This window comes from Haliaeetus leucocephalus, unplaced genomic scaffold (genome assembly GCF_000737465.1).
Source record: "Haliaeetus leucocephalus isolate CR32 unplaced genomic scaffold, Haliaeetus_leucocephalus-4.0 Scaffold0, whole genome shotgun sequence".
In the NCBI taxonomy this organism is placed as follows: domain Eukaryota; kingdom Metazoa; phylum Chordata; class Aves; order Accipitriformes; family Accipitridae; genus Haliaeetus; species Haliaeetus leucocephalus.
The window spans coordinates 20366959-20391024 of NW_010972436.1; the positions used below are offsets into that span (position 1 = coordinate 20366959).

The 24066-nt window shown below is 35.8% G+C and overlaps 1 protein-coding gene across 2 annotated transcripts in view; it reads right to left on the reverse strand.

Moving 5' to 3' along the window:
* Positions 1–24066, reverse strand: part of UBE3C (ubiquitin protein ligase E3C) — an 80121-nt gene that overhangs the window by 14081 nt on the left and 41974 nt on the right. For both annotated transcript variants that reach the window (XM_010585836.1, XM_010585842.1), the window contains exons 16-19: positions 23047–23144; positions 19667–19799; positions 15083–15330; positions 2035–2247 (exon numbers count right to left, since the gene is read on the reverse strand). In XM_010585836.1, the coding sequence (XP_010584138.1) occupies positions 2035–2247; positions 15083–15330; positions 19667–19799; positions 23047–23144 (692 nt within the window). The remainder of the gene's footprint in view (positions 1–2034; positions 2248–15082; positions 15331–19666; positions 19800–23046; positions 23145–24066) is intronic.

Below are 24066 nucleotides of genomic sequence, written 5' to 3' on the forward strand. Positions count from 1 at the left end.
TAAAAATCAAAAGTCTTGATAATACTAGCCATAGCCCTTAGAGAATTTTAACAAACAAATTAGGCTTCTTGGCAAGAATGCACTTTTCACAAGCTTTTGTTGCAGCAGGTAGAGCTGGCAACATCTCTAACTTGGATATCCTTTTGTGTTATTTCTAAGCTATTTCGCTTTTCTATGTCCTTCTACCTTACTTGTTGAGGCAGGTTCTAACTTGTGTGGCTAATTTTTAAGGACATACACAGTAGATGTGTAAAGTATGGAAACCAAAACCTCTCCAGAAAATAGTAGCTCCTTTTTGTTTTTAATTAGAGACTAAACAGGATTTGTATTAGGTGCAATCAACAAAACTATTACTTTAAGTGCATTTAAATGAATGGCTTTGGAATACAAACAACAAACTTTTTTTTTTTCTCCCTAGAAAATCCTAGGTTGTATTGGAAACTGCCATCTTGTGTGCTCTGTAACCTACTAACCAAACACATGGATCCTACAGAACTCAATTCAGTATCAGTCACTTACAGCACATGGTACAACAGAGCAGGTGCTCTACTGTACAGTATTGTACGATACAGTAGGCGCTCTAAGAACATGCTTTTTTGATACATCTGTATCACATGCCTATATTTAAAGTTTTTGAGTGTTTTTCTGAAGACAGTTTAGGTCAGAAGTTTTCATATAGGGAGTGTAACCCAGGGGAAAAAAATGACACATGGCATATGTTTAACATGAAACATTACTTATATCAGGCAATTGTTGACTCTCTCTTTCAGCATGACTCAGGAACCCCAAATCTGAGAATACTATTTTAAAATTGTAATACAATCCAGGTTTTGGGATCTTCCAGAATGACAGGAAATGGATGACAGAATAGTAAAGATAAAGTCCGAGCCTGATGCTGTTAAAGACAAAGTCTTGGACACCAAACTTGCTATGATTTAAGCAGCAGTAGAGAACTCAACATAACAGTTTCGAGGACTAGCTGCTGCATCTCAGTGGTGCTGCTGCCTCTGTGAGATGTAGATGTGCACAGTCCCAGGCTTCTCTGACCAACACGCAAACCCAAGAGAACTGCTTACTCCCTTTTATAGTCTGTTTCTTCCACAAGGAACAAGGCTGAATTCAGATGCTGCTGCATGTCACAATGCGGTCAAGTCTACTTTTTTGATGCAATTATTAATTAAATACCATAATCAAGTATAAGTAGACCATAAGTAGTACACAATTTTAAATCCTCAAAAAATGAGAGAGGAAGCAATACAAAAGACTTTAACTAAGGGAAGTTAACTGTATCAGCACATAAAGGCACACTTTTCAAGCTCTTGTGACATTTATTTTCTACTATGAGCATAAGTGATCTTTAGTACTGACAACAGAGCAAATAAAAGCCATAATCAAATTATACAGTACAATTGCATTAAAAACTTATACTTAAGGACCTAGCTAACTGCTTTTTAGAAGCACTGAACACCCATTTCTCCCCTCTGACTCACCTGGTGTCTCAGCCCCTCAAAAAAAAAAAAAAAAAAAAAAAATTAAGGTCTAACTTCAGGCCCTCTACTTTGAAAGTTACAGCTAAAGGAGACAATGTTTATTGCACAATAAAGCATCATTACTATTTAAAACCATTCTGATTCGTAACTCTGATTCCAAAACCAGGCAGTACTTCTATATTTTACGTATCATCTAACTTCTGCAATTATTTGAAGTGCAATCAAAGAAACAATGTAAAATATTTTATTCAAGAAATTATCTTGGGCAATAGAACTTTTCATGTATGACTGTTAGAAAATAATCACTGTAGTTTAGTACTTAAAAGACCAGACCTATAAGTCATCATCAAAAGTTATTTTTTTAAGTACACAATTAGTTATTGTCTACTCCAAATATTAACTCAGAAACCCTATGATGCCTCACAACACACAGCACCTTTAACAGTTGTTTCCTATCACTTTTAAATTAAAAAATGAGTTAGTAGGGGTAATAATGATTCATCAGTCATACATAAAAGAAAAAAAAAGCGGAAACCATTCTTACCTGTGCTTCCCCAAGGTCATTATTTACCACAGTGAAGTTTAGTCCAAGTTCTTCCACATCCCCTTCATAGCTCTTGAGAAAAAGCAAGTTTTTGTACATTTCTGGATCTAATGAAGCTAAATGATGAATGTCAACATCAGCACTTGTCCCCAGTAATTTTGAGAGGAAAAAACTAGCAAATGGCAGCTCCACCAGCATATTTTCATAAAGAGCCTGAAAAACAAAGCAGTTAAAAGCACATTAGATTTTATTGTTGTACCTGCAGGAATTCTGAACACTATTGTCTATTTCTCAACTTTTTGGTAATTCCTTCTTAATTTGGTGCTTAAATACGATCTTCTGGTGTGGCAATAGCCCAGCTACTGCATGAATTTAAAAATATTCATCCAAAGTTTGAAATTTGAATATCCTTGTGAAATACCAAGCTCCCAAATTTTACAAATTAATTATGTGGTGATTTAAAATATAAGGTCACTGCTTATCTGTCATTAATCTTCTTGTCCGAAGTATGATAGCAAACAGGAAGTGTATCAATTGCGTAGATTAGCAAGAAGAGCAAGGTTTGCCAAAGGACAATGCAACTGCATCAAGAACATCTTCCAAAAAAAGTTTGCATCTCTACCTCCATTAGCATTGTCACAAGCAATATTTTTCCATTCATGTCAATTGCTACATGTAAAATAGTCTGCCCCTTAAAAATAGCTATGTAAACCCAGTACATTTTAAACTAATCCAAAGAAACTGGTTCTCTTGCATGTTATACAGATTCACTGCTGCATATTTTTGGTGAATTCTACAGCTTAATGGCATCATCAAACCATCCTAATTTCCAAGCCAAGAGCTTACCACTTATGACTGGTATGGACATGTGTATCATGTCCAATCCTTCCTATGCCTGACACTGTTAAACCTGTCAAAAGATTACTGAACCAAAAATGAACCTGACCTGAATATGCAGCACTCCTGAAAAACATATATTTACTGTAAACTGAGAGTTTCCTCAAGAATTACAAAAATGCACAAACTCCAGCAATACCACTCTCAGTTGACCTACTGCATGACCACATTTCAATGTAAGGCAAAGCAACTTTGTATATTTTTCATATAATAAGAACTTCTTGTTGATTGGAAGAAAAAAAGTACTTATGGTAGCTCTCAAAAGGAGAGATGGAAATTTAAGAGCTAAAAAGAGAAAGTATGACATCATTTAAAGAAAGCTTACATGAATAAAGGAAAAATAAAAGACCGTTGCCTTTAGGAAAACATTCCTGAAACATGCTGTCTGTGCACAGCCTTTCCTATTATCCAGTTTGTTTGCCCCATCAGCATCTCTAACAATGACAAGCAAATCTTTATAGTATCATTAATATCACTGCCAGGCTGATCAGAAAAGGCATCATCAACATAACATCGTTTGTTCTCTTTTTACTCTTCAAGTGCAGTGTTTTGGCATTACTGAATTCCTCCATAATCTGCTGCAAACTTAGAAAAGGAAGCACAATGAGCAAAAAAAGGAAGAAAGAATAATAAATGTAGCTGTAACCACTCAACGGTGTTCCAACAAAGATGTTAAGAAAAATATACACAATTCCTTAAACTTCTGAAAGAACATTTCTACGAGGTGAGTTAGACCTTGCAGAAAGAATTGAGAATAACGAGTTCAAAGCCAAAGGGTGCATTATATTTAGAGCTGTATGATTTATTCAAGGTGTAGAAGTCAAAATCCTCATTTGTATAGTTGACTTTAAAAGCAAACTAGAGGGATAAATCATTAATTTGCAATGTATAAGGTCAGTGTTTGCTGTTCCTGCATTAGTAACAATAAAGCCATTGTAATTCCTTAAATATATCAAAGCTACCCGAATTTAAAATGGAATTCCATCTATGACTCATAAAATGTAAATGCAGAGGTGTAATTTTTTACACAAGGCAGGTTTAAGCCTTTAGAGCATTTAATATACAAGGACTAATAAATGATAGCACTAAAAACTATGATCACATCAGCTAAATGGATTATAAATTAAATTTCCATAATGTATGCAACTGAAATACAAATGTAGACATAAATCAAGGTATTTTCTAAACACAGGTTAATTACACAAATTCAAAACCTGTCTATTTTTTATGCAAAATAATCCACTTAGCATTTTTCAAACTGGTCTTAAGTCTTAGCCACTTGCAACACTTGATCCTAGAAGCCTATCAATAATTCCTTGTCAGGAAAAAACAGCAATAGGTATATTGAAGAAACTTGTATGTTATTTTTCAAGTGTCTGTCTTTTATGAGTGTTTATTGCTAGAAATTGTGCCAAAATGATTTGAAATAAAAAGGATTAATTATAGTAGAAGCTTTTTAATATAAGTGAGTGCAGCTGCAATGCAATTAATGCAAATTGTGACGCTATCAGGAAAATAAATGTGAACAACATCACTGGCTATTTCTGTTTGCTGCCAAATAACTTCAGTAATTTACTACATTAAGAATCAATAAAAAAATAATGCATTTCAAATGCATCACTATTAATCTTCAGGTAGTTCCAAAGTGAACATTTATAACTTCATCTAAAAACTATATAATGCATTTGTAAATAAACTGTGCAACTTCAGAATAACTTTAATTACTCCTTCTTCTCTTAGCTAAGTGATTGCAATATTAAAACCAAAGTATTTTTGGAAACAAGACGAACAGTAGCGTTTTAATTAGTTTGAAAGTCAAGCTATCCTAATAAAGTGTAAGAAAAAAATGCACTAAAACTGTGGAAATAAAATCATGATAAACTTTGGTTTTGTTTCAAAGAGGTAAATTACACCATTACAGCTTCAGTATTGTACAGAGACGCTGAGAAATGCTGCGTACGACTGAACAGGACTAAATAAACTGAAACTTTATTTTTCGGTTTCCACCTAACTTCCCTGTTTCTCAGTCAGCATAAACTGATCAAACTACCTGTTGCTGCCAAAAGATGCGATTCCACCCATTCCTGCCGGAGCAATGTAACAAATCAGCTTGCTGATTCAACTGGGTTTGGTTGCAAGTAGAGTAGTTGTATAGAAAAGGTTACACGAGCATTACAACATGCTGAATAAGGTTCAAAATTTACAGATTATATGAGTTGTGCTTTGTTTGGAGCGTTGCATTTTGGGTTTGAGGGGGTGGGGTGGGTGTTGGTGGACACGGCACAGACACTGAAGTTGAGCTTTCATTCAAATCAGAATCAGATCCAGCTCACAGCTATGGCTGAAAGTGGATAGGAACATACCCAGTTTCAATGGGAGCACAACCTTAGCACTGTCAGTGGCTCATGGAAGCCCACCCTGATGGGTATTTTTCTTACTGCAGCTACTCTAATGGCCAAAAGGGGAGATTCACTCCTTCCCTTTTTTCCCTTAGTGAATTGTCTTGGGGAGCTCTAAGTTACCTGATTTTAAGTTTAGGTTTCTGCCCACTGAACTGGCCTTCTGCAACATCAACACAAAGGAGCCAGGAACCCAGCATCAGTGACAGGCAAGGGAACAGTGACCACCTCTTACAGAGCTGTCATATTAATTATCTGCAATATGAAGCTGCACTGTTAGGATACACTTATATATGTACTTTAATACAACATAAGGTCACGGTCTCCCCACAGCAGCAGTCCTCTTTTTTCCTTCCAGCAGCCAATGAGCAACAATGCTGATGGAAGAAACTGGCTTGTTCTTGGAGGGAGGTGACTTCTGTTTGACTAAGTCAGAAGTTACGGTTCATTCACTGCTTCAAGAGATCAAAGTCAGCAAGCTCAACCAGTATGTATTTTAAAACTAATCTCTTCTCAAACTTCAAGTATTTGGCAAGTTTCCTTTAACGCTTATGGTCGTCACCTATGGGACCAATGCCATTCTATGATGAATTCTGAGAGTTCACGATCCCAAATTTCCTAACTAACGAGCCACTTACTTGACTTCATTGTCTCTATCCTGCAGTCCCATAAACTCCAATTGACTTACATAAAGCAACAAATCCCAGATAGGAAGTCATGAAAGGAGCAACTGGTGGTCAAATATGACATTAGACTTCTAGTTTCTAATGTTTAGATGGGGGCTGGGGAGGACAGCAAACACCGTAATAGCCTATATATCTCTGCCTCCTCGAAAGGCTGGGAGTATTAGCATTCCACTTTCATGGAAGTGCAATTTGCAGATGCAAGCTTGGGGCAAGAGGCTAGTCTGAAGCAGAGACAGCAATGTCTACACCAAGGGCAATCACACAAGCACTGTAACGCTCATAGGGTGATGTATTCCCCGTAGCTAAAAGGTTATGTCTGCTGAAAGGGCCAACCTGGATTTCCCAGCACTATTTCAAACTCATGTAGGTTAGGGATGCTCTCTAGGCAAAGTTTTGACATCTCTAGATAACCATTAAAATAACTTAAAAGCTTCTGAAACAACTAAACAAAACAAAGCAAACAAATCTGTTTATCAGTAATGAATTATTTTTGGTACTCCACCCCAGTGTTTTCCCAATTATCTCAAGATGCCTTGCTAGCCTTTTTTTTCCTTTTTCCCCTTAATAAATGGTTAAAAGAAGTTTTCTTCTGGTGAAAAGGCTGAGAGCAATTATTTCACTATGGAAGAAATAGCATTCAGTAAAGGGAACTTCATACACTAACCTCCCCCCTTTGTGTGTGAATTCCTGTAGAACACACCAGAATATTAAAAACGAGCAAAACAACAGAAAGCCTACTGTGGTTAATAGGTTCTGACTTCACACACAAAGCACACAGGCTGAAGTCTATTGTTTCTCTGTTAAATAATATTAGCTGGTTGCAATTACAGTACAGTTCAACTATAATTGATTGCAACATGGTCTAACTACAAAAGCCTTCAACTCACTTCAGCGACACAGATCACAACTTCATCACCTAAAGTGAAAAATACTATGTTCAGATACTTACGAATATACAGAATGCATTCATTAAACACCTGTGATGTGGGGGAACAAGGAATGGTTCCTTAAGGCAAGCAACCTTCAGAATATATGCATGTAATTAGTAGCTTTAATATATTATGGAAGAAGGATCTCAGCTGGAAGGACAGATGTATACAGTACACAGTAAGAAAGGAAGAAGAATGACACAGTTCTCTGGGCAAGGAGGACTTTTTTCTTGTTTTCAACATAACGAGAATACTATCCCACTGGGACTATACATGGTAACTATCACAATATTATTTAAGCACTACATGGTCACACGAGGTACTGTTCAGGTATGACTCCAAGATTAAGGAAACCGCTCTTCAGAAAGAAAGGACTTTGTGCCTTGTTTTAAAACTGGACAAAGTTTAAGCTGGTCTAGTCATTTCAGACCAATTACCTATATATAGTAGAGCTTACATGAGCATTACAACATGCTGAATAAGGTTCAAATTATGTAAACAAATTTACACATGAACCAAATAAACCTCCCTGACTGTAAGGCAGCTTTAGTGCCTTTACTTACACTTTCAGGTCTACAATTAATTCTCCCATTTATTATTTCAACTAAAATCTTTCTTAAGAAAAATAACTAATCAGTCATTGCTCCTACTTTCCATTAATCCTTTACAACCCAGAACTGTATTCTAAAACCAATACAATGCTAAAGTCATACCCCTAAAAAGACACACAGTAGCTTATGGGTTGAGGAAGTAAATGACTGGGCTTAAATTCAGTTATTTCCCTAATCAGGCCCCAAGACCATAACCCCTTCTATTTCAGCAATTTTAAACAGTTGCTATTAAATAATACTTAGTACTTACAGAGTGCAATAGATCTTCAAAGCTGTACAGAACCATTAATAAAAATGATAGAAAAATAGCAAAACCATTATAACTTCCTTCTACCTTATTATTTATATCCTAGAAATATCTCGTCACACTCACAAAGCCTTTGGGACCAGCAAAGCCTTTTCTATCCTAATGAAAAAGATAAAACTAAAAATATAAGTTAGATTAAAATTAACATGTACTCGTATTTTTGAAGCATTTTTAAAGCTAGCATTTAGTAATTTTAAGATAAAATAATTTCTTACAGATATACTTAATAAGGTGCTTTAAAGTGAGCAAAACGAAATTGATATTGTTCCTAACACCAATACGATAAAATAAAACTAATTCTATCAGGTGTGTGTCACAATGCAATATGTCTGCTACCTGGTAGCTTTAAGTCACTGTTTCTCAGTTCTCTGAGCTCTACAATAGCAGAGACATCTAGACGCATTCGTATCACCACAGGAGTGGAAAATCTGGTACATTATCTTCCCTATGTAACTGCGAAAAGTCATAGTGCACTTTTTGTTCAAATACTGGATGCCTTTTCTGTTTCTTAAAAAAGCAGGAGTCCAGAATTCCACAGCTAGACGCCTGTAATTAGGCTTCTGACAAAGCTTTATTAACAGCCCTTGCAGCAGTGCTAGCATCTTCAGATTTAAAAATATTTTTTTCAGAAAAAATAAAGCCTTTTGTAAATTAGTTTTACTTCTGATTTCCCACTCACTGGGAGTTTGAAGGTCAGTAAGTACAAGTTCATAGAAGTTCCAGAGATTTGGGATAGCAAGACTCGGATGCGAAGGTCCTGCCTGTCAAATTTGCTGCAGTCAGTGTAAATACCTGAAATGGGTTGCAGGTGTGTGATAAGTACAAAGCAAACTCATGACTGACTCATGAACACATTACCATAAAAATGTAGGGATCCACTTCCAAAGACTCCATTGGAGAATATCAAGTTTAATGACCTTGAGTTACTTTTTAATTTAAAAATTGAAAGTCATGCTAGGATTTTTATTCTAAGAATTTAGGACATTTAATTTTATTACAAGAATTTTTATTACCAAAACAGAGTCCATCAGAAATGTTGGTACTTGCAGAAAACCACCATTTCATCAGCTTGGTACTTTCTGTTTTAATAGAACAGTTATCTCTGCAACTTATGCCATGTACATGGTATAAATTGCTATCAATGTCATTTGTGGGGTTTTGAGGGATGGGAGAGGGAAGTACTAGAGATACCTGTGGATGCACTGGATAACTGATAGTTATCATTCACTACTGAAGTTCCAGTAAAGTCTTAATAGATTTTTCTTGTCTCAAACTTCAACATAATTTAGTAAGAATTGAAGATAAAAGGAAGACATCTCCTTATTTAAGTTCTAATCTTCTGAATAACTGAAACATTTACTACTATATAACTAACCTCTGGATATGCTTCTAAGATAAATCTGTATTTTAACAGCAGTGAAACTAGTCATTTTTGAAGACAGTTCAAATAGAATAAAGAATTTCTGTAAATATTCCAAACCTAATTGACTGAAATGGATGTAGGTGTTCCCAACTGTGAAAAAACATCAGGATACCATTACCACACACTCTAACTGTTTATTTATTCCCTGTCTAGGAACCTGATTTAGAGGCAATAAAATGCAATCAGTACACAAACCAGAAGGAGGAATCATCTGCTAATGGAACTTTTAATTGAGGAGCGACCACTGACATGAGGTAATTCTTTCCATGCAGAACTCCTTGCAGAGACCTCTATGCACTTTATCACGGTAAACAATCACTAACATATGCATTAAAGAAAATTTAAATACATTATGACCCAATAAATATCACAATCCATCAGTACACACTTTTCCTTCCTAAAGATTTAAAATACCACACTTCAGTAGTCTTTTAGTGCAAGACATATATTTACAAGGTTAGTACTAACGTAGCTATTTGTAATCAAAAGATAATTGGTTATGTTAAATGAACCAGTACACAAAGGAATTGTCAAGCTGAATAACCGTGTCAGAAAATAGATTCAGATTAGTTTACATCTACATTCATAAATCATGAAATAACTTCCATAAGGTATCAATTTTGCTCTCTTATGATTGTGTTTCTGCACTGTAAATGCATAATTAAAAGAGCATACCACTTTACATGGTAAATTCCTGTTTTGATTCCATTTCAGATGATTCAGGATTTTCTAAGACAAATGATCATCAGCTAACTTGCTTTTAAGCAAAATGCTGAGTCTACAAAATCATGTGCAGGGTAACTGAAATTAATAAAACAAAAAGTTTATACAAATTACCTCCACTTTGTATCAGTACCACTATTTCCATACCTACCTTTCTAGGTACTAGTAGTATCAATTGTGGCTGCAGCACAGATCAATTAAGAGTGTACTGATTTAAGCCAAAGTGGGTCTTAATTGAATGGACAGTAAGCAAAGGGAAAGGGTAGCCTAAAAATCAGAAGGGGGGGGAAAGGGGGGGAACGACAAAAAATACAAAAACCACAACACCCTTCAACAGTCAGAGAAAGAGAGGAGGAGTAGCAGCACAATGCCTGATGCACCATCCTATCAAATATTCAAGTATATGAAACCCAGTTCTTCTCATTGTAGAGTTTTCTTGCTTTGTTTCCTCTCTACAAGCTCTTGGCACAAAAAGAGCACACAAATATGTTATTAGAAACATTTGCTTGAAGGTTTTAACTCCATATGTGCAGCTTACTAATGATTTAAGAGTTTAGGATCTGATCCAGATCTTCCTGTGAAAAGACTGCCATTGATTCAGTCCTTTTTAGATAAGGCCCAAGGATGATTAAGAACAACTTTAGTTTTTCCGCAAAATGGATACTATAGACGCTGCTCATCTTAGAATTGTACCCTCCAGCCAGGAATAGTATCTCACACAACAAATGATCTATCACAGCTCTATTCAAAGTTACAAACAGTAACCACAAGGCACACTCTCTAAGATATAGAGAAATAATCTAATCAATAATTAATGGTCCCACATTTACTACTAGAGTAATAAAATTTGTATTTGATCTACTATTACCCTTCTGATGTTTAATTTTACCAAAAGACATATTTTACAACTTTTTTCCCAATTATATATGTTTAACAACATTTAGATATGTGCACAGAACAGTCCATTATATCTTAAATCAGGATAGTAACCTATAAAAGGTCATATGAAAATAAACAACTTAAACCTTCATCAATATCATATCCACCAGGCCACGCAAATTACTGACCTCCTATATAACATTAAATATTACTGATCAAAGACTAAACCTAGATTGTCTCATCTAGCCACCATCAAAATAATGCTAAAATTTAAAATAAACATTATTTTCGCTCAGGTCTTGCTGCTTCTTCTATCAAAGTTCCTTATTTGGATCCACAAAAAAAGGACTCAGTTCAAAACAACAGTAATTCAAAACACATTTTGTTCTTTATACTTCCTTCCCAACCATTTAAGACAAAACTAAGACTTGACAAAACAAATCTAAATCTTTTCAGAAAATCCCAGTGTCTTCCAAGGACTGCTTAGAAAAAGAGACTTAGTTGCTGGCTGGGGTTAAACCACGACAATATTATATTTTAAAGATAGTGCATATGTTCTTCAGCAACATGAATGCGTGACTCACTAGTGATCTTCAATATGCTGGAATAAGAGAAGAGAAATGGAGATGGTAGAATTCAGTAGCATAACCACAGATGCTGAGAAAGAGTCAGAAAGAGTCACTTCGTTAAAGGTGCAAAGACAATCATTGCAAAACATAATACGTGCAAGAACTAGCAGGTTTATGTCAAAAAGGAAGAAGAGGAAACCATAAAAATTATCATTCTAATCTTTCTATGGACTTCCCGCCACATTCTTAAACTAATGCTGATACTTTATGAAATTTAAGTAAATTATCATAGGAATTAGCTACTTGATGTCAAATAATTCCAAATGCAAAGAATGTCCTTTCCACAACATCTGTCACACTAACATCATTGAATAAATGCAAATGTAAACTGGAAATGGAGAAAGATAATATGGTATACAAGACTGAGTTTAGGTCCAAACATGGTGAAGTTCAGATTTTAATTCTCTGTCACTGTTCTACTGATCACTGCTTCTGTTGAAATTTTTAACCAGTCTTTCCCTCTTTTCAGGTTTGCAGAAAAAATCAGCATGGAGAAAATCCTCATTTAAGACTCTCAGGTGTTGCTTCCAAGCTTCCCTTCTCTGGCTATGCTGCTTGAAGTTTTGGCAGCCTATCAAAACAGCAACTTCTGTGTTCTCCTGAGCCAAGTCCGCTACATTGCCAAAACTGCAACAAGAAAGTCTGCACGTGGGAAGATTTTTAGTGCTGCCAGAATAACTACTGCATGTGGAAAGAAAGTTAAAACAAATGAGGTGCCTCCCCACAGCCCAATCTTGCCTCCCAAGAGAGCAAAAGGACTACAACATCGCATCCATACTTCTGGGACATGACACGGGACAAGACTTTACTTTCTAGAGAGGACAACAAAAAGAATTTGGGGCTAGGACACCTCTCTCTGAACATCCCCGACAGCCCAGGACACCCTCAGCTCTCAAGCAAAGCTTGGGACTCAGAAAGTCACTGCTATGCTTCCAGTGGGCGAAACTAAAAGGTTCGAGTTTCAAACCATGCCAGTGGCAGGAGACTGCTACCAGAGGTGTGCATGGTAAGCTGACCTTTCAAGGAAGAGAAAGGGAAATGCTTAAAAGTCACCAATGTTAAAATAATATTTACATTACAGAGTAAAGTAACTGAAAGTTGAGAAATGTAAACTTTGGAATTGTTTGAGTAGCTGTTGTTTAAGTAAACTTATTTCTGGTTTTTTTTAAGAATTATTTCAGACAACATATGCAATTACATGATGACATGGTATTATTTCTACAAGACCTTTTGCTCATTCAGTGATCAGTAACAGTTGCATGGACAGCCATGCAGTTTGTATAGTAAATAGACTTCAATTTCTTCACTAACTACAAAAACACACCCCAAATAGTCAAATTATTTTAACCCTAGATAAATTACTAAGTTTTTAGATACAACGTTTTTAAAGGTAAGTTTTAAATTTTCAGATGTTTCTACTTCTGAACTGACCAATTAACACAGAAGATGTCAAGCTGTTAGAAACTTCCTGATGAGAAGAAAAACTGAATTAGGTGTAAATCTATGGTACTGGAAGTTAAATGCATTTGGATATTAGTATGAAATGGTTACCAAGAGACAGAGAATTTCTATAAATTATTATATTTTAATGTATTTGGTTTTTGATAACATTGAAACTTCTTACGTGAGACTTTTTGGTGGCAGCACTCTTTACATATTGGTTTCCACAAATAAGAAATTGCTGTGGATGCCTGATTGCTTCCTTTGCATTATATCTATTTTGTTTACAAAGGGGCTTTTAATAATCCACTATTGCTCTCAAATAACCCTGTGCAAAGCATAAAATGGACACAATTTTGGAAACGGGTGAGTGAGTATTCAATAACTTAACCAAGATCACAATACTGGCAGGTTTTGAATAGTATGGTCGTGCCTTATCTTTCTGTTTAATTCATCGAGTCTCTAAATACACTACTAAAAAGGTGTCTGTGCACCTGGGTAGGTGTAATTATTAAGTAACACTGTCAATTCTTACCTTATGTAAACATACTGCAAATACAAAAACAATTTATGCTTTCAAAATGTTAAATAATAGATCCCCTGATTTTAAAAAGACAAAAACAAAACTATACTTTTAGCACTCTGTGGGAGATAAAACACATTTTGCAACTTCCCTCTTTATAATATTTGAAATCTAATTACAGAAGGCAATGTGTTGTTTTGACAGAGGAAATTAAAGATTCAGAACTACAATCTTTTTTTTTAAATAATGTTTCAAACTTCCCCTTGACGACTGAGGCCTGCTCCATTCCTAGATAAACACTAAACATTTTTGGAGTGAAGTAACTTCCTCACGATACCACAGCAGTATCCGTCTCCCCACTCCAAAAATCAATAGATGCAGAAAGAAAATGAAGCCTTGGATACGTAACATAGGTCATAATTACAAACTTTTGTATTAGTACTGAATCCATCTCCCATTAAAAGCAGGAACATCCTTCAAAGATTATTTTATTGAAATGGCTGATTTGAAATTTTCATTATTTAACAGGTTTGGATATTGCAATAGCTAGGATGCATTAGCAGAGAATTTGCCTACAAAGTGGCAGTTTAATCTAAATCAGTTGACTTAAAGAAGAGCACTCTGTTTCAACAACTCAAGTTTGCCAACAACATCCTCTTAAACTGCTTCCAGCTCCACTAAAAGGACATCCAACTATATGTTAAATCTCACTGCAAATCAGCAGGATTTTAGCCTCCAAAATAATTCAGGCAATTAAACGGGACTTTTAAATACCTTCAGTTTTAGATAGCTAAGTAGCAATCAATACATTTTTTTCTGAAATGGAATGTATTCCAAACTTTGTTTCAAAATTGTTAGCTTTACCAAAATTATTTCAAGGCCTTAGAAGGAAATAGCCTCAGTACTAAACCTGACCATAAAAGAAAATTGAATGTAATGATTGTTTGTAATGGTTTCTCTCTTCTTTTCTTCCCCACTTCATTTTCATCTAGCTCAACAAGTGTGTATTAGTCTTTGAACATTCACAACACCAAAATATCAAGTACTAAAACTCGACAGAGATGCAAAATGTATGAAAAAACAAGCAGAGTAAGTGGAAGTTTGCATATGGCTCTTAAGTACGGTAAATGCTCATGGCAAATTTTAAATGCCAGCAAGAATTGTACACCTCGTAACTCCTGTTTGTTTCTGAAAATATTAATTTCATATATTCCAAATGATGAAAATGCAACTGCAGTAAAATTCCAGAAAGCTCCAGGTTAAAAATCACCATAAGCTCCACGTTAAAAATCACCATAAGCGGAGCATTTCTGTTAGCTTCAATCAAATTTAAGCAACAGGATAAACACAGAACCCTTTGCTCAACTGACAGTCAGCGTATCAAATTCTCTGTTCTTCTCTAGTATGTAACTTATTAAAATGAACCAGAAATTTGGGTGTTATGTTGAAATAATGTTCAGATCCAACATCTGAAAGTTATTTTCCCTCAACTCTAGAAAAATCATCATTTTTTCCCATCTACCCTTATCTAAAAAGAAAAAAAAAAACTTTACTGACTAATTTCAGTACTGCTATAGCTTTTTATTATACGACACTTTTTACCTTTCCAAGCATTCTTCCAAGAAAGTAGTAATGTCGAGCGTAAGAGTCTCCAACGAGCATCTGTGCAGCAGGGTTAGGGTAAAGAAGTCCCTCATTGGTGGTCTTAAAAAATCCCTGGTTAGGGTTAAATCCTGATTTAAGTAGTTCATTCAGAAATTCTCTGAAAATTCCACCACCATCAATACCAGCTTCATCAAGACCATGTGCATTAAGTAAGTGAACACGAATGCGCTTTTTTAGGTCAGGTTCTGCAGAGAAAGGAGAGAGACAAACTCAAATACAACTATCTATATACAAATACAACTATGTTCGGATAAAAAAACATGTAACTACACATACAAACATATCTACACTAACTTTATACAAAAAATGAACTAGTAAATAGTAACAAAAATCTATTACTGTCTTGAATTTTGGAATATTTGGTATGTGAAATTCGCTTTGTAGAAGGGGTATTGCTTTAAGAGTCATCAAAAGATGGAGTGGACAGACACTAGACAGAGGAAGAAAAAAAAATTCTACAAAATATTTTAAAGAGGCCCGAGAATAATTTGAAAATTTTACTTATATAAAACATTGTGAATTCAAGGTTCAGCTTTCTCCTGTCTCAAGGAACCGTCAATCAGCACTGCATTCCCTTAGAGGGGCTGACTGTTAAGTTACACCACTAAATATTATTTGAAATTGAACTTGATATTTTTGATACTTTCTATGTCATGTAATTCCAGTGAGCAAGGTGTGGTAAAGATGGACATGTTCTGAAGGCAGGTGTTCTGCTTGTTTCATAGAAGGCTGGTACTTGAGAAAGGAAGCAGTATTCAGTCCTTGAACTATGTATACATAACAGGGAAGGAGGATCACTGAAGGCTTCCAAAGATCTAACCAAATCCACAGTTTTTATGCAAACCCTTGCATTGACTACACATGCATCCCAGCAAAGCAACCAGTAATAAACCAGTAACAATAAAACTTTCTACTGCTTCCAGGTGCTACAAATGCACGCATTATGGATGGATAGCTAATGTGCATAAAAGAATCTGCAGTACCTTGTAGCAACAGAATTTCTCCTGAACTACCGAGTGTCTTAGTCACGCTCTCCCATTAGCAAATGGCTCTACATCTACTAGTAACTTCCCATTTCACACTCATCTATTTTTAAAAATTACCTACTAGTTCTTCATTTAAGTGAAATGCTCTCCTGCACAAAAATTCTGCTGGCTGGAAATAGAGGATGGCCATTTTTAGCCACAGGCACTGTAATAGGTCCACTCATCACCATTCAAAACAAGAAAACAGAACACTGGCAAAAGAGAGTCTCAAACATACAGACGTGCTTTGTCTGGAGACTCCTGAGATATTGAGCATTAATGTTAAAACACTTATATATGGAAAATGTTGGTTTAGTGCTTTTTGGGGACGTGCAAAGAAAATCAGTTGTTTGCCTCTTGCTCTGTTTACTGGCAACCAGATTTACAGCAAGGAGGGAAAAATGTTCCTAAAACAAATTCACATGTCAAAACAGGTGACCAGTTGAGGTGGACCCCAAGTTAGTGCAACCTCTGAAAAGAAGAGTTCAGTTTTATAACTCATACAGCCAGAATGTAACTAAACTGTTACTGGAGTCCACTGGAAGGCTATTGTGGAATATTCTGAAAATTCCAGTCACAGAGGGGAAAAAAAAAAAATTGAGAAATGCTTGCACGTTATTAAGCATAGGACAACCAAATGAAAATATAAACCCACAAGAACCAACCTAGTACATTTCTGCTATTCCAAGCTTGTTTTCTTAATAATCTCAGTTAAGGTACTACAGAAACATTGACTTTGCGCAGGTGTCTTCTCAGGGCCAGTAGACAAACTGGATGCCTCTTCCAAATCAATGTTCTTCATGCTCTCCTGATCAATCCTAGGACCTCATCTATCACCTGTTCATTCTCCCAGATCAATTTTAATCCATTCAGTCTATAGTCTTGAGATTGTCTCTTGCAATTTTCAGGAATTTCTTTTTTCCTGCTATCCCACATGATGCCTGACCTACTACAGAACCAAAATTATTTCAAAAAATTATACTGTCTCAGAATACTGGCTTAAAAAAAAAAAAAAAAAGAAGTCCAACCTTCTAATTTAGTCTTTATTTCTAAATAGCACTAGTACGGTACTAGATAGTACTGTATATATATATGCATGGGTGTATATGTGTGCATATACATGGTATGTCATGCACACATGCAGAAGAACAGATTTTTCAGACTTCAATGGCCAACTACCACTATGGCTTTTCTATAGCTGTAAGCAAGACAGAAATCTTCACCTAGACATTAGTCTACTTCCAAATCCCTTGCTACAAGCTTATTGGGTTCTGCCTTGTCACTCTCTTATAAGTAATTTTCTTCCCAAGGAAAGGCTGAAAACATTATCTGGAACTATATACATGTATATGCAGATAAATTTTGTGTTAATACAAAAGCTCTTTTTGCTGAACAGAAGGCTTGACAGAATCACAGAATGGCTCAGGTTGGAAAAGACCTCATATGACCCAAAATCCCCACATCAAAAGCAAGGCCAATTTCCAAGTTAGATCAGGATGCTCAGTGCCTTGGTCTATTTGAGTTTTCCAATGATCAAGATTTCACAGCCTCTCTGGACAGCCCACTTCAGTGTTTAACAAATCTCACTGTGAAATGTTTTTTCTATATATGTCCAGTAAAAATCTCCCTTGCTGCTACAAGTCACCACTGCACCTTATCAAACTGGCTTCTAGTAACCTCCCAGTTGCAGCGAAGTTACAGCTTCCTCTCACATGCTGTGTGCTTCAGTCCCCTGCATCACCTTAGTGGCCTTCTGCAGGACACATTCTTGTACGTTAATGTCTTTTTTTGTACTGGGAAACCCAAAGCTGGACAGAGTTCATCGGTGCTGAAACTGTGAGCTATGTTCTTGCTAATACAGCCCAGTATGCAGTTAGTTTTCGTCTTAGCAAGGGGAACTTGTTATTTGTTCCATTTGATGTCCACTAGGAACCCCACGGTTCTTTATTGCAAACAGCTTTCTAGCTGGTCAGTGTTCAGTCTGTACTGCTATACAGGGTTATTACAGCCCAGGTACAGGATTTAGCTTTGGTCCTTCCTAAACTTCATGAGGCTTCTGTAAGCCCTTTTCTTCAGTCTATCAAGGGCCATCTGAGTGGCAACCTGACCTTCCAGTATATTGAATATTCCCCTCAATTTCATATTGCCTGTGACCTTGCTAACGGTGGAATACATCCCAGTACCCAGATTGTCAGACTGTAGATTAAGTTTAGGACACATGCATTCTAAAACTTTTTTTCTTAGTTCAATAAAACTACAGTAAGTTGAAATGCAGTCTTCACAGAAAATGTGCTTCTCATTTAAACCTATCTTCTTATTAAACAAGTAGGTTGACTTGCTTGTTACTTGACATTGCACTATTCAAAAGCTTAGTCTGCAGCTTCTGAATTGTATTTTCATACATTTCAGGGGAAGGGAAGGTGAACATAACAGACTCAACTTTTTCTACTTTCCAATTCATTTCATCTTTCTCTTTTTAAGAAACCAGTTAATGAGTCAAATTAAACTTAGTATGATGAAACTATTCACAATCACTAGGAAAGAGGCTAAGCAGTCAACTGTACATATAATTTCCAGACAATTATACAATGACATCTCCTGATTAGTCTTTAAAACTTTCCAAAACCAGGAGAACTTAATTTTTACTTAATTAAAAAAAAAAAAATTACTCTAAATATACCTCTTTTAGGTAGCTGCAGTTTTAAACACAGGTATTGAAATACAAAATCCTATTTATAAATAGAATAGTATCTTTAATACTACCAGAGTAAAGGAAATTAAGAAAAGGCATGATCTCCAGTCATTTTATACAAACCAAGAATACCAACACCTCTTCTTCTTCCTCTCTAAATTAGGCAGTTCTCCAGGAGGGAACTTACGTGGCACAGCAAGTGAGATTCACATGGCAAACCTCAAGTATTTGGCAAATATTCTTTTTATACGCAAACCCACCATATAACTAATAAGGACTTTATTTTGGCAGGCTTTATCTACATTGGAATTTTGGCTTCTAGAGCAGCCACTCTCACACAAATTCAGGTATGATCTAAATCAATGTGGTAAAATATATACTACTACATACTATCACTACAAAGTGCTCTGCATTATCCTTATGAGCCACACTGTATCTAGCAAATCCTGTGCAGTCCAGATATATTTGTTGACACAGATTACCAAAGCAGATAATATCTAATGAACTACATAGATAAATATACAAAGTAGAGTTATTTGGACAAGTAAATGGGAAGAAATGCTCCATAAAAATAGATCTGAAGTAAGGAAGGGTGTGTTAAGGAGAATGAGACTGCAATAATCAGAAAGAATGTGGATGAGAATTACTTTATGTAAAAACAAGGAAATTTTACTTTAAAAGAATTTTCACACCTCAGAGCTGATACACTTTCAACATCCTACTCAAGTAAGCAAATATGTAACTACATGGTAAGAATGGTTAAATGTCATAAACAAGCTGATGATAACTTAATCATAAACCTACCATTTTCAGGAGAAAGTTTATCATAAGCATCTTCATAAATATAATTTCTTCTGATAGTGACATTAATTCCATCCAAAAAGGGCCCATCTCCTTGAACTTCTTGTTTATCAGCATAGATCAGTCTTTGAAAAATCTGTTAAAATGAGTGAAAAGAGAAATCATGTCATTGTGCAGATCTAAATATTGACTGAAAGATGGTTATTCACTACTACTACTGTCCTTTGAGTTGCTTCTCGGCACTCACTTTCAAGTGATTTGTCTTCTCTCTCATTGAGCTACAGAAACATAATACAGAGCCATGTCCCAAAGGAGGGAAGGAGAGGGGAGAGACATGTAAAAAACTTTTTCATGCTAAGATATCATCCTCAGTTCTTTCCACATAAAGAGGCACATCTACAGACATTGTGCCACTGATTCCAGTTTTCTCTCCCTAACTTTCAGAGTTCTGAAAGGCAAAGTATTCAAAAACAAAGGGAAAAAGTCACATGAGTATTTTGCATGCACAGAGTCTATCCTCAATACTAGTAAATAATCTTTTTGTCATTTTTTGAAATGCTTAGGAACATTCCCAGTAACAAGAAATTAGGTATCAGTTCTCCTCTCAGGAGCAGTGAGCAAATAATTCAAAGCAAAATAGTGGACAGCACTGCCATATTAAACAAAGAACCAGAGCATCACACCAATTAAAAAAAAATAACACCAGCTGAAGTACAAACTGAATTTCACATTGTCCCTTTGCAAGTCTTCACAACAGGAAGCCGTTACAGCTCACCTGAAGAGTAACTGTAGCTAACTGTGTTCCTATTCCAAGATGTAGCATGGGAGGGGGTTGCCTAATGTATAATAATGTTCAATATACCCTCAATCCAGGGAGTGTCTGTTTACTACATCCTCTCTTGCATCTTTTCCATATTCAATAAATAGTCTATTACCTTTTCCATGTGATGTAATCTCCCAATAATATCACAGACTGCTTAAGTAAGAGTCTCCAGGGACGTTTAAAACCAACAAATTTACCATGAAAGCGGAAAATCTGACAACAGCAGGCAAAGCTAGAGTAAGGTCTCAAATCTACTGTTTCTGTGGACAGCTGTAGCTAGCGGACAAGATGGAATATTATAGTGTAGACAAAGCCAGACTCTTTCCTAAGGTACATAGGAGGAAGGCAAGAGAAAATAGTCCTAAGCTGCAGAAGAAGAAAAGCTGAATGGACATAGAGGAAAAAAAAACAACTCATAATGAGAGTGATTAAGTATCAGAAGAGGTTACACAGAGAGTCTGAAATCTCCATCTTTGGAGATAGTCAAAACTCATCTGGACAAGTCCTTGTACATCCTGATCCAACTCCGAAGTTATTCCTGTATGAGGAAGGATGTGGACTAGAGTACCTCCAGAGGTCCCTTCTGATCTAAATTTTTCTACAGTTCTACAACATCAAGACACATAGCCACAGACACCTTCTTTTTATGTACACGGCATAAGAACATGTTCACCACCATTCTCTTTCCTGAAGTATGGCTAGATACAGTTTATTAACTATCGTTACACAACACTAGATGGAAAGAATCGCTTGGAGGTATATCTCATAGAAAAATTCTTCCTGATACAGAGTCTGGACTCCTACGTAATCCAATGTTCATGCATATGTTAGTCCTGAAAATAAGAACCCTAACACCTAACTGAAGAATTTGCAATGACTTCAGACTAACACATGGAAAAAGTAAGCAATGCTGATTGAAATATACACCACAGGAAGTAACATCACCACAGGCAAGCTGACGAAAGTATGGCTTAAGTAAGTTAGAACCAAGGCACCTGATACAAATTGGATGCATTACCTCCCACAGGCAAACATCAGATTAAAAGGTGTACACCAATGTGCCTTAAGGCTAAAGAGGATAACATCCCCAGGGTCAGAAGGCTGAAGAGCCTACCATGAAACTGGACTCGGTAATTGCTTGTAAGAGTATCTAGTATCTGGTGATTCAAGGTAAAAATCTCATGAACAAGTCAGAAAATACAAGGACACATGGAACAACCCACACATGGAAACAGCATTGAGCTGTATTACCACATTAAAATACAGCGTAATAGATGGCAATTGGTCAAGAGTAAAAAAAAAAAACCAAACAAAAAACCAAACAAACCAGCAAGACCATGGTAAGGTATCTTCTTCCCTTATTGCAAGTTGTTTTCCAGGGGCAGTGGGAGTCTCCAAAAGGATGTAGACACCCACTATTACACAAAAACAACCACACATGGCCCGAAAAGTAGTATAGGAGGATCTCCTCTTTGAACTATAAAAGTTCAGTCTATAGCTTTATCCTTCTCTCCAAGATCTCATCCAGTTGGTATTTCAGTTTTTGTGATAAAACCAAACAAGGTTTTAGGAATTCCAGAAACTTTACATATATGCATCTCCACATAGCTTTAAGAAGCCCAAAGGCTGTAGATAGTGACTAAATCGTGACATAGAGATCCCTGCTTGAGGTCACTTCCAATTGTTTCCCCATAACCCAAGTGCAATATTGCCATACAGTATTAAGATGTTCCGTTGGAACAACTGTTTTCATAGAAGCCTGGAAAAAACACTCCTTTTCTACTAAAGCTGTCACTGTCTTTGACAAATACTGCTTTACTTTCCCTGTGGGACTATTCTTCATTCCCTTGATGGTGTCTTGCAACTTAGTATTTCCAAGACAATTCAGGGAGCAGTTTTTAAGTAACTGATGCTGTTGACAAAAAGAAATTGTAACAGTGAAAGCTTTAAAAAATATATATGATGCAAACTGAAATCGGTAATAGAACTAACAATTACATATTTAAAAACTAGAAAACATTTAAGAGCAAATTCAATAGTACAAGAATCTTGCAAGTTTTAAACTACATAAAGTTCAGCTACTCAGCTATGAATGCTGAAATTTAGTCTCTGGGTGTTATTCTCCCAAAACGGACATCCATCATCTCATTCTGAGTAAATCCACCCACTGCAAAAAAGTATCCAGTCTTGACCTTGCCATCTGTTTATTAGATACACAACTAGTTAGTGCTCTGCTTACCACAAGAGGGTGTAATCATGTAGATCAATCATTGAATCAGGACTGCAGTTTATTATAAACATACAACTGGTCTCATATATCCTGGAATACATGTTTCTAATTTTAATGCAATTATTGTAAAGGGTAATATAACTAGTAAAAGAAAAATAATTAACTTCAAATGTTCAGTTGCCACATGAGTACTGAAGAAAACCAGTATGGCCTGTCATATCCTTCTGTAAGGAAATGATCCAGTTTCTACTTACCTAAGTGCTCTTTTTAAACTTATTGAAAACAAAACAAAAAAAACACCAACTGCATATTAAATAAGAAATTAGGTACCTTTACTCTTTCTTCAAAAGGAACTACAAAAGGTAGCTCTGTCAGAATTGCAAGTTGTCGTTCTTCAGATACAGAAAGAGGTGCTGGTTCCAAACCCACTTAAAATAGAAATAATAATTTTAAAAATTTTTGAAAGAACATTTTTTTTAAACAGTTTATTTTGTACCAAGTGACTCAATTTACTTTGTATAAAAATACATACATTAAAATAGCTTATTTACTAAACAGTCACACAAAGCCTTACCTTTCTTTAAACACTAGTTTCTACAGCAAACTGAAATACAAGTAGTGAAAACACACTGCAAACGAAGTATGTATAAAAATAAGTACTCCTGTATTTAAATTTTATTCAGAACAAAAAAAGTTATTTTCTTATGATTGAAATTTTAATTTTTCAATTAAGAAAAAATACATGATAGAAGACAATTAAGAAGTTGTAAGTACTTAGAATTTTCATCGCAGGAATACACAATATTCCCATCCAAATGAACAAAATAGTTTAAAGGTATTGTCCTTTCAACTATCTACTGTCAATCAAACCATTTGAGGCATAAAAACTAGGAATTAAACTGAAGCTAATGAAACCAACAGAAAGAGAACATTTATTTCAATGGGTTTTCTCTCCCAACAGCAAGGTCACGGTGATCACATAAAATCCTAGTCACTGCAGAAACAATGAAAAGAACATCAAGAAATTGTATAATGTGCTTAAGAAAAAAAGATTAGAAAAGAATTCAAGAAGCCACAGCAACAGAGAGACCCAATCGCATGCGGTTCCCAAGCTACCATGCAGTTCCTTTGAACCTTCTTATACCCACAGAGGATGTTTTTAGGAAACAGCTCAACTTTGGGTGATGCACAGTAGAAGTGACAGTCCTGCTCTAATTTCATGGCAAGAAGCTCAGCTGCTGAGCACATATCTGACTGTAAATTAATTAACTGCAGGGAAAAAAAAAAAAAAAAAAGGGGTATTGGTCACTGACCAGACAGTTTGGTTAAAGGTCCACCTAGCTTCAGTCT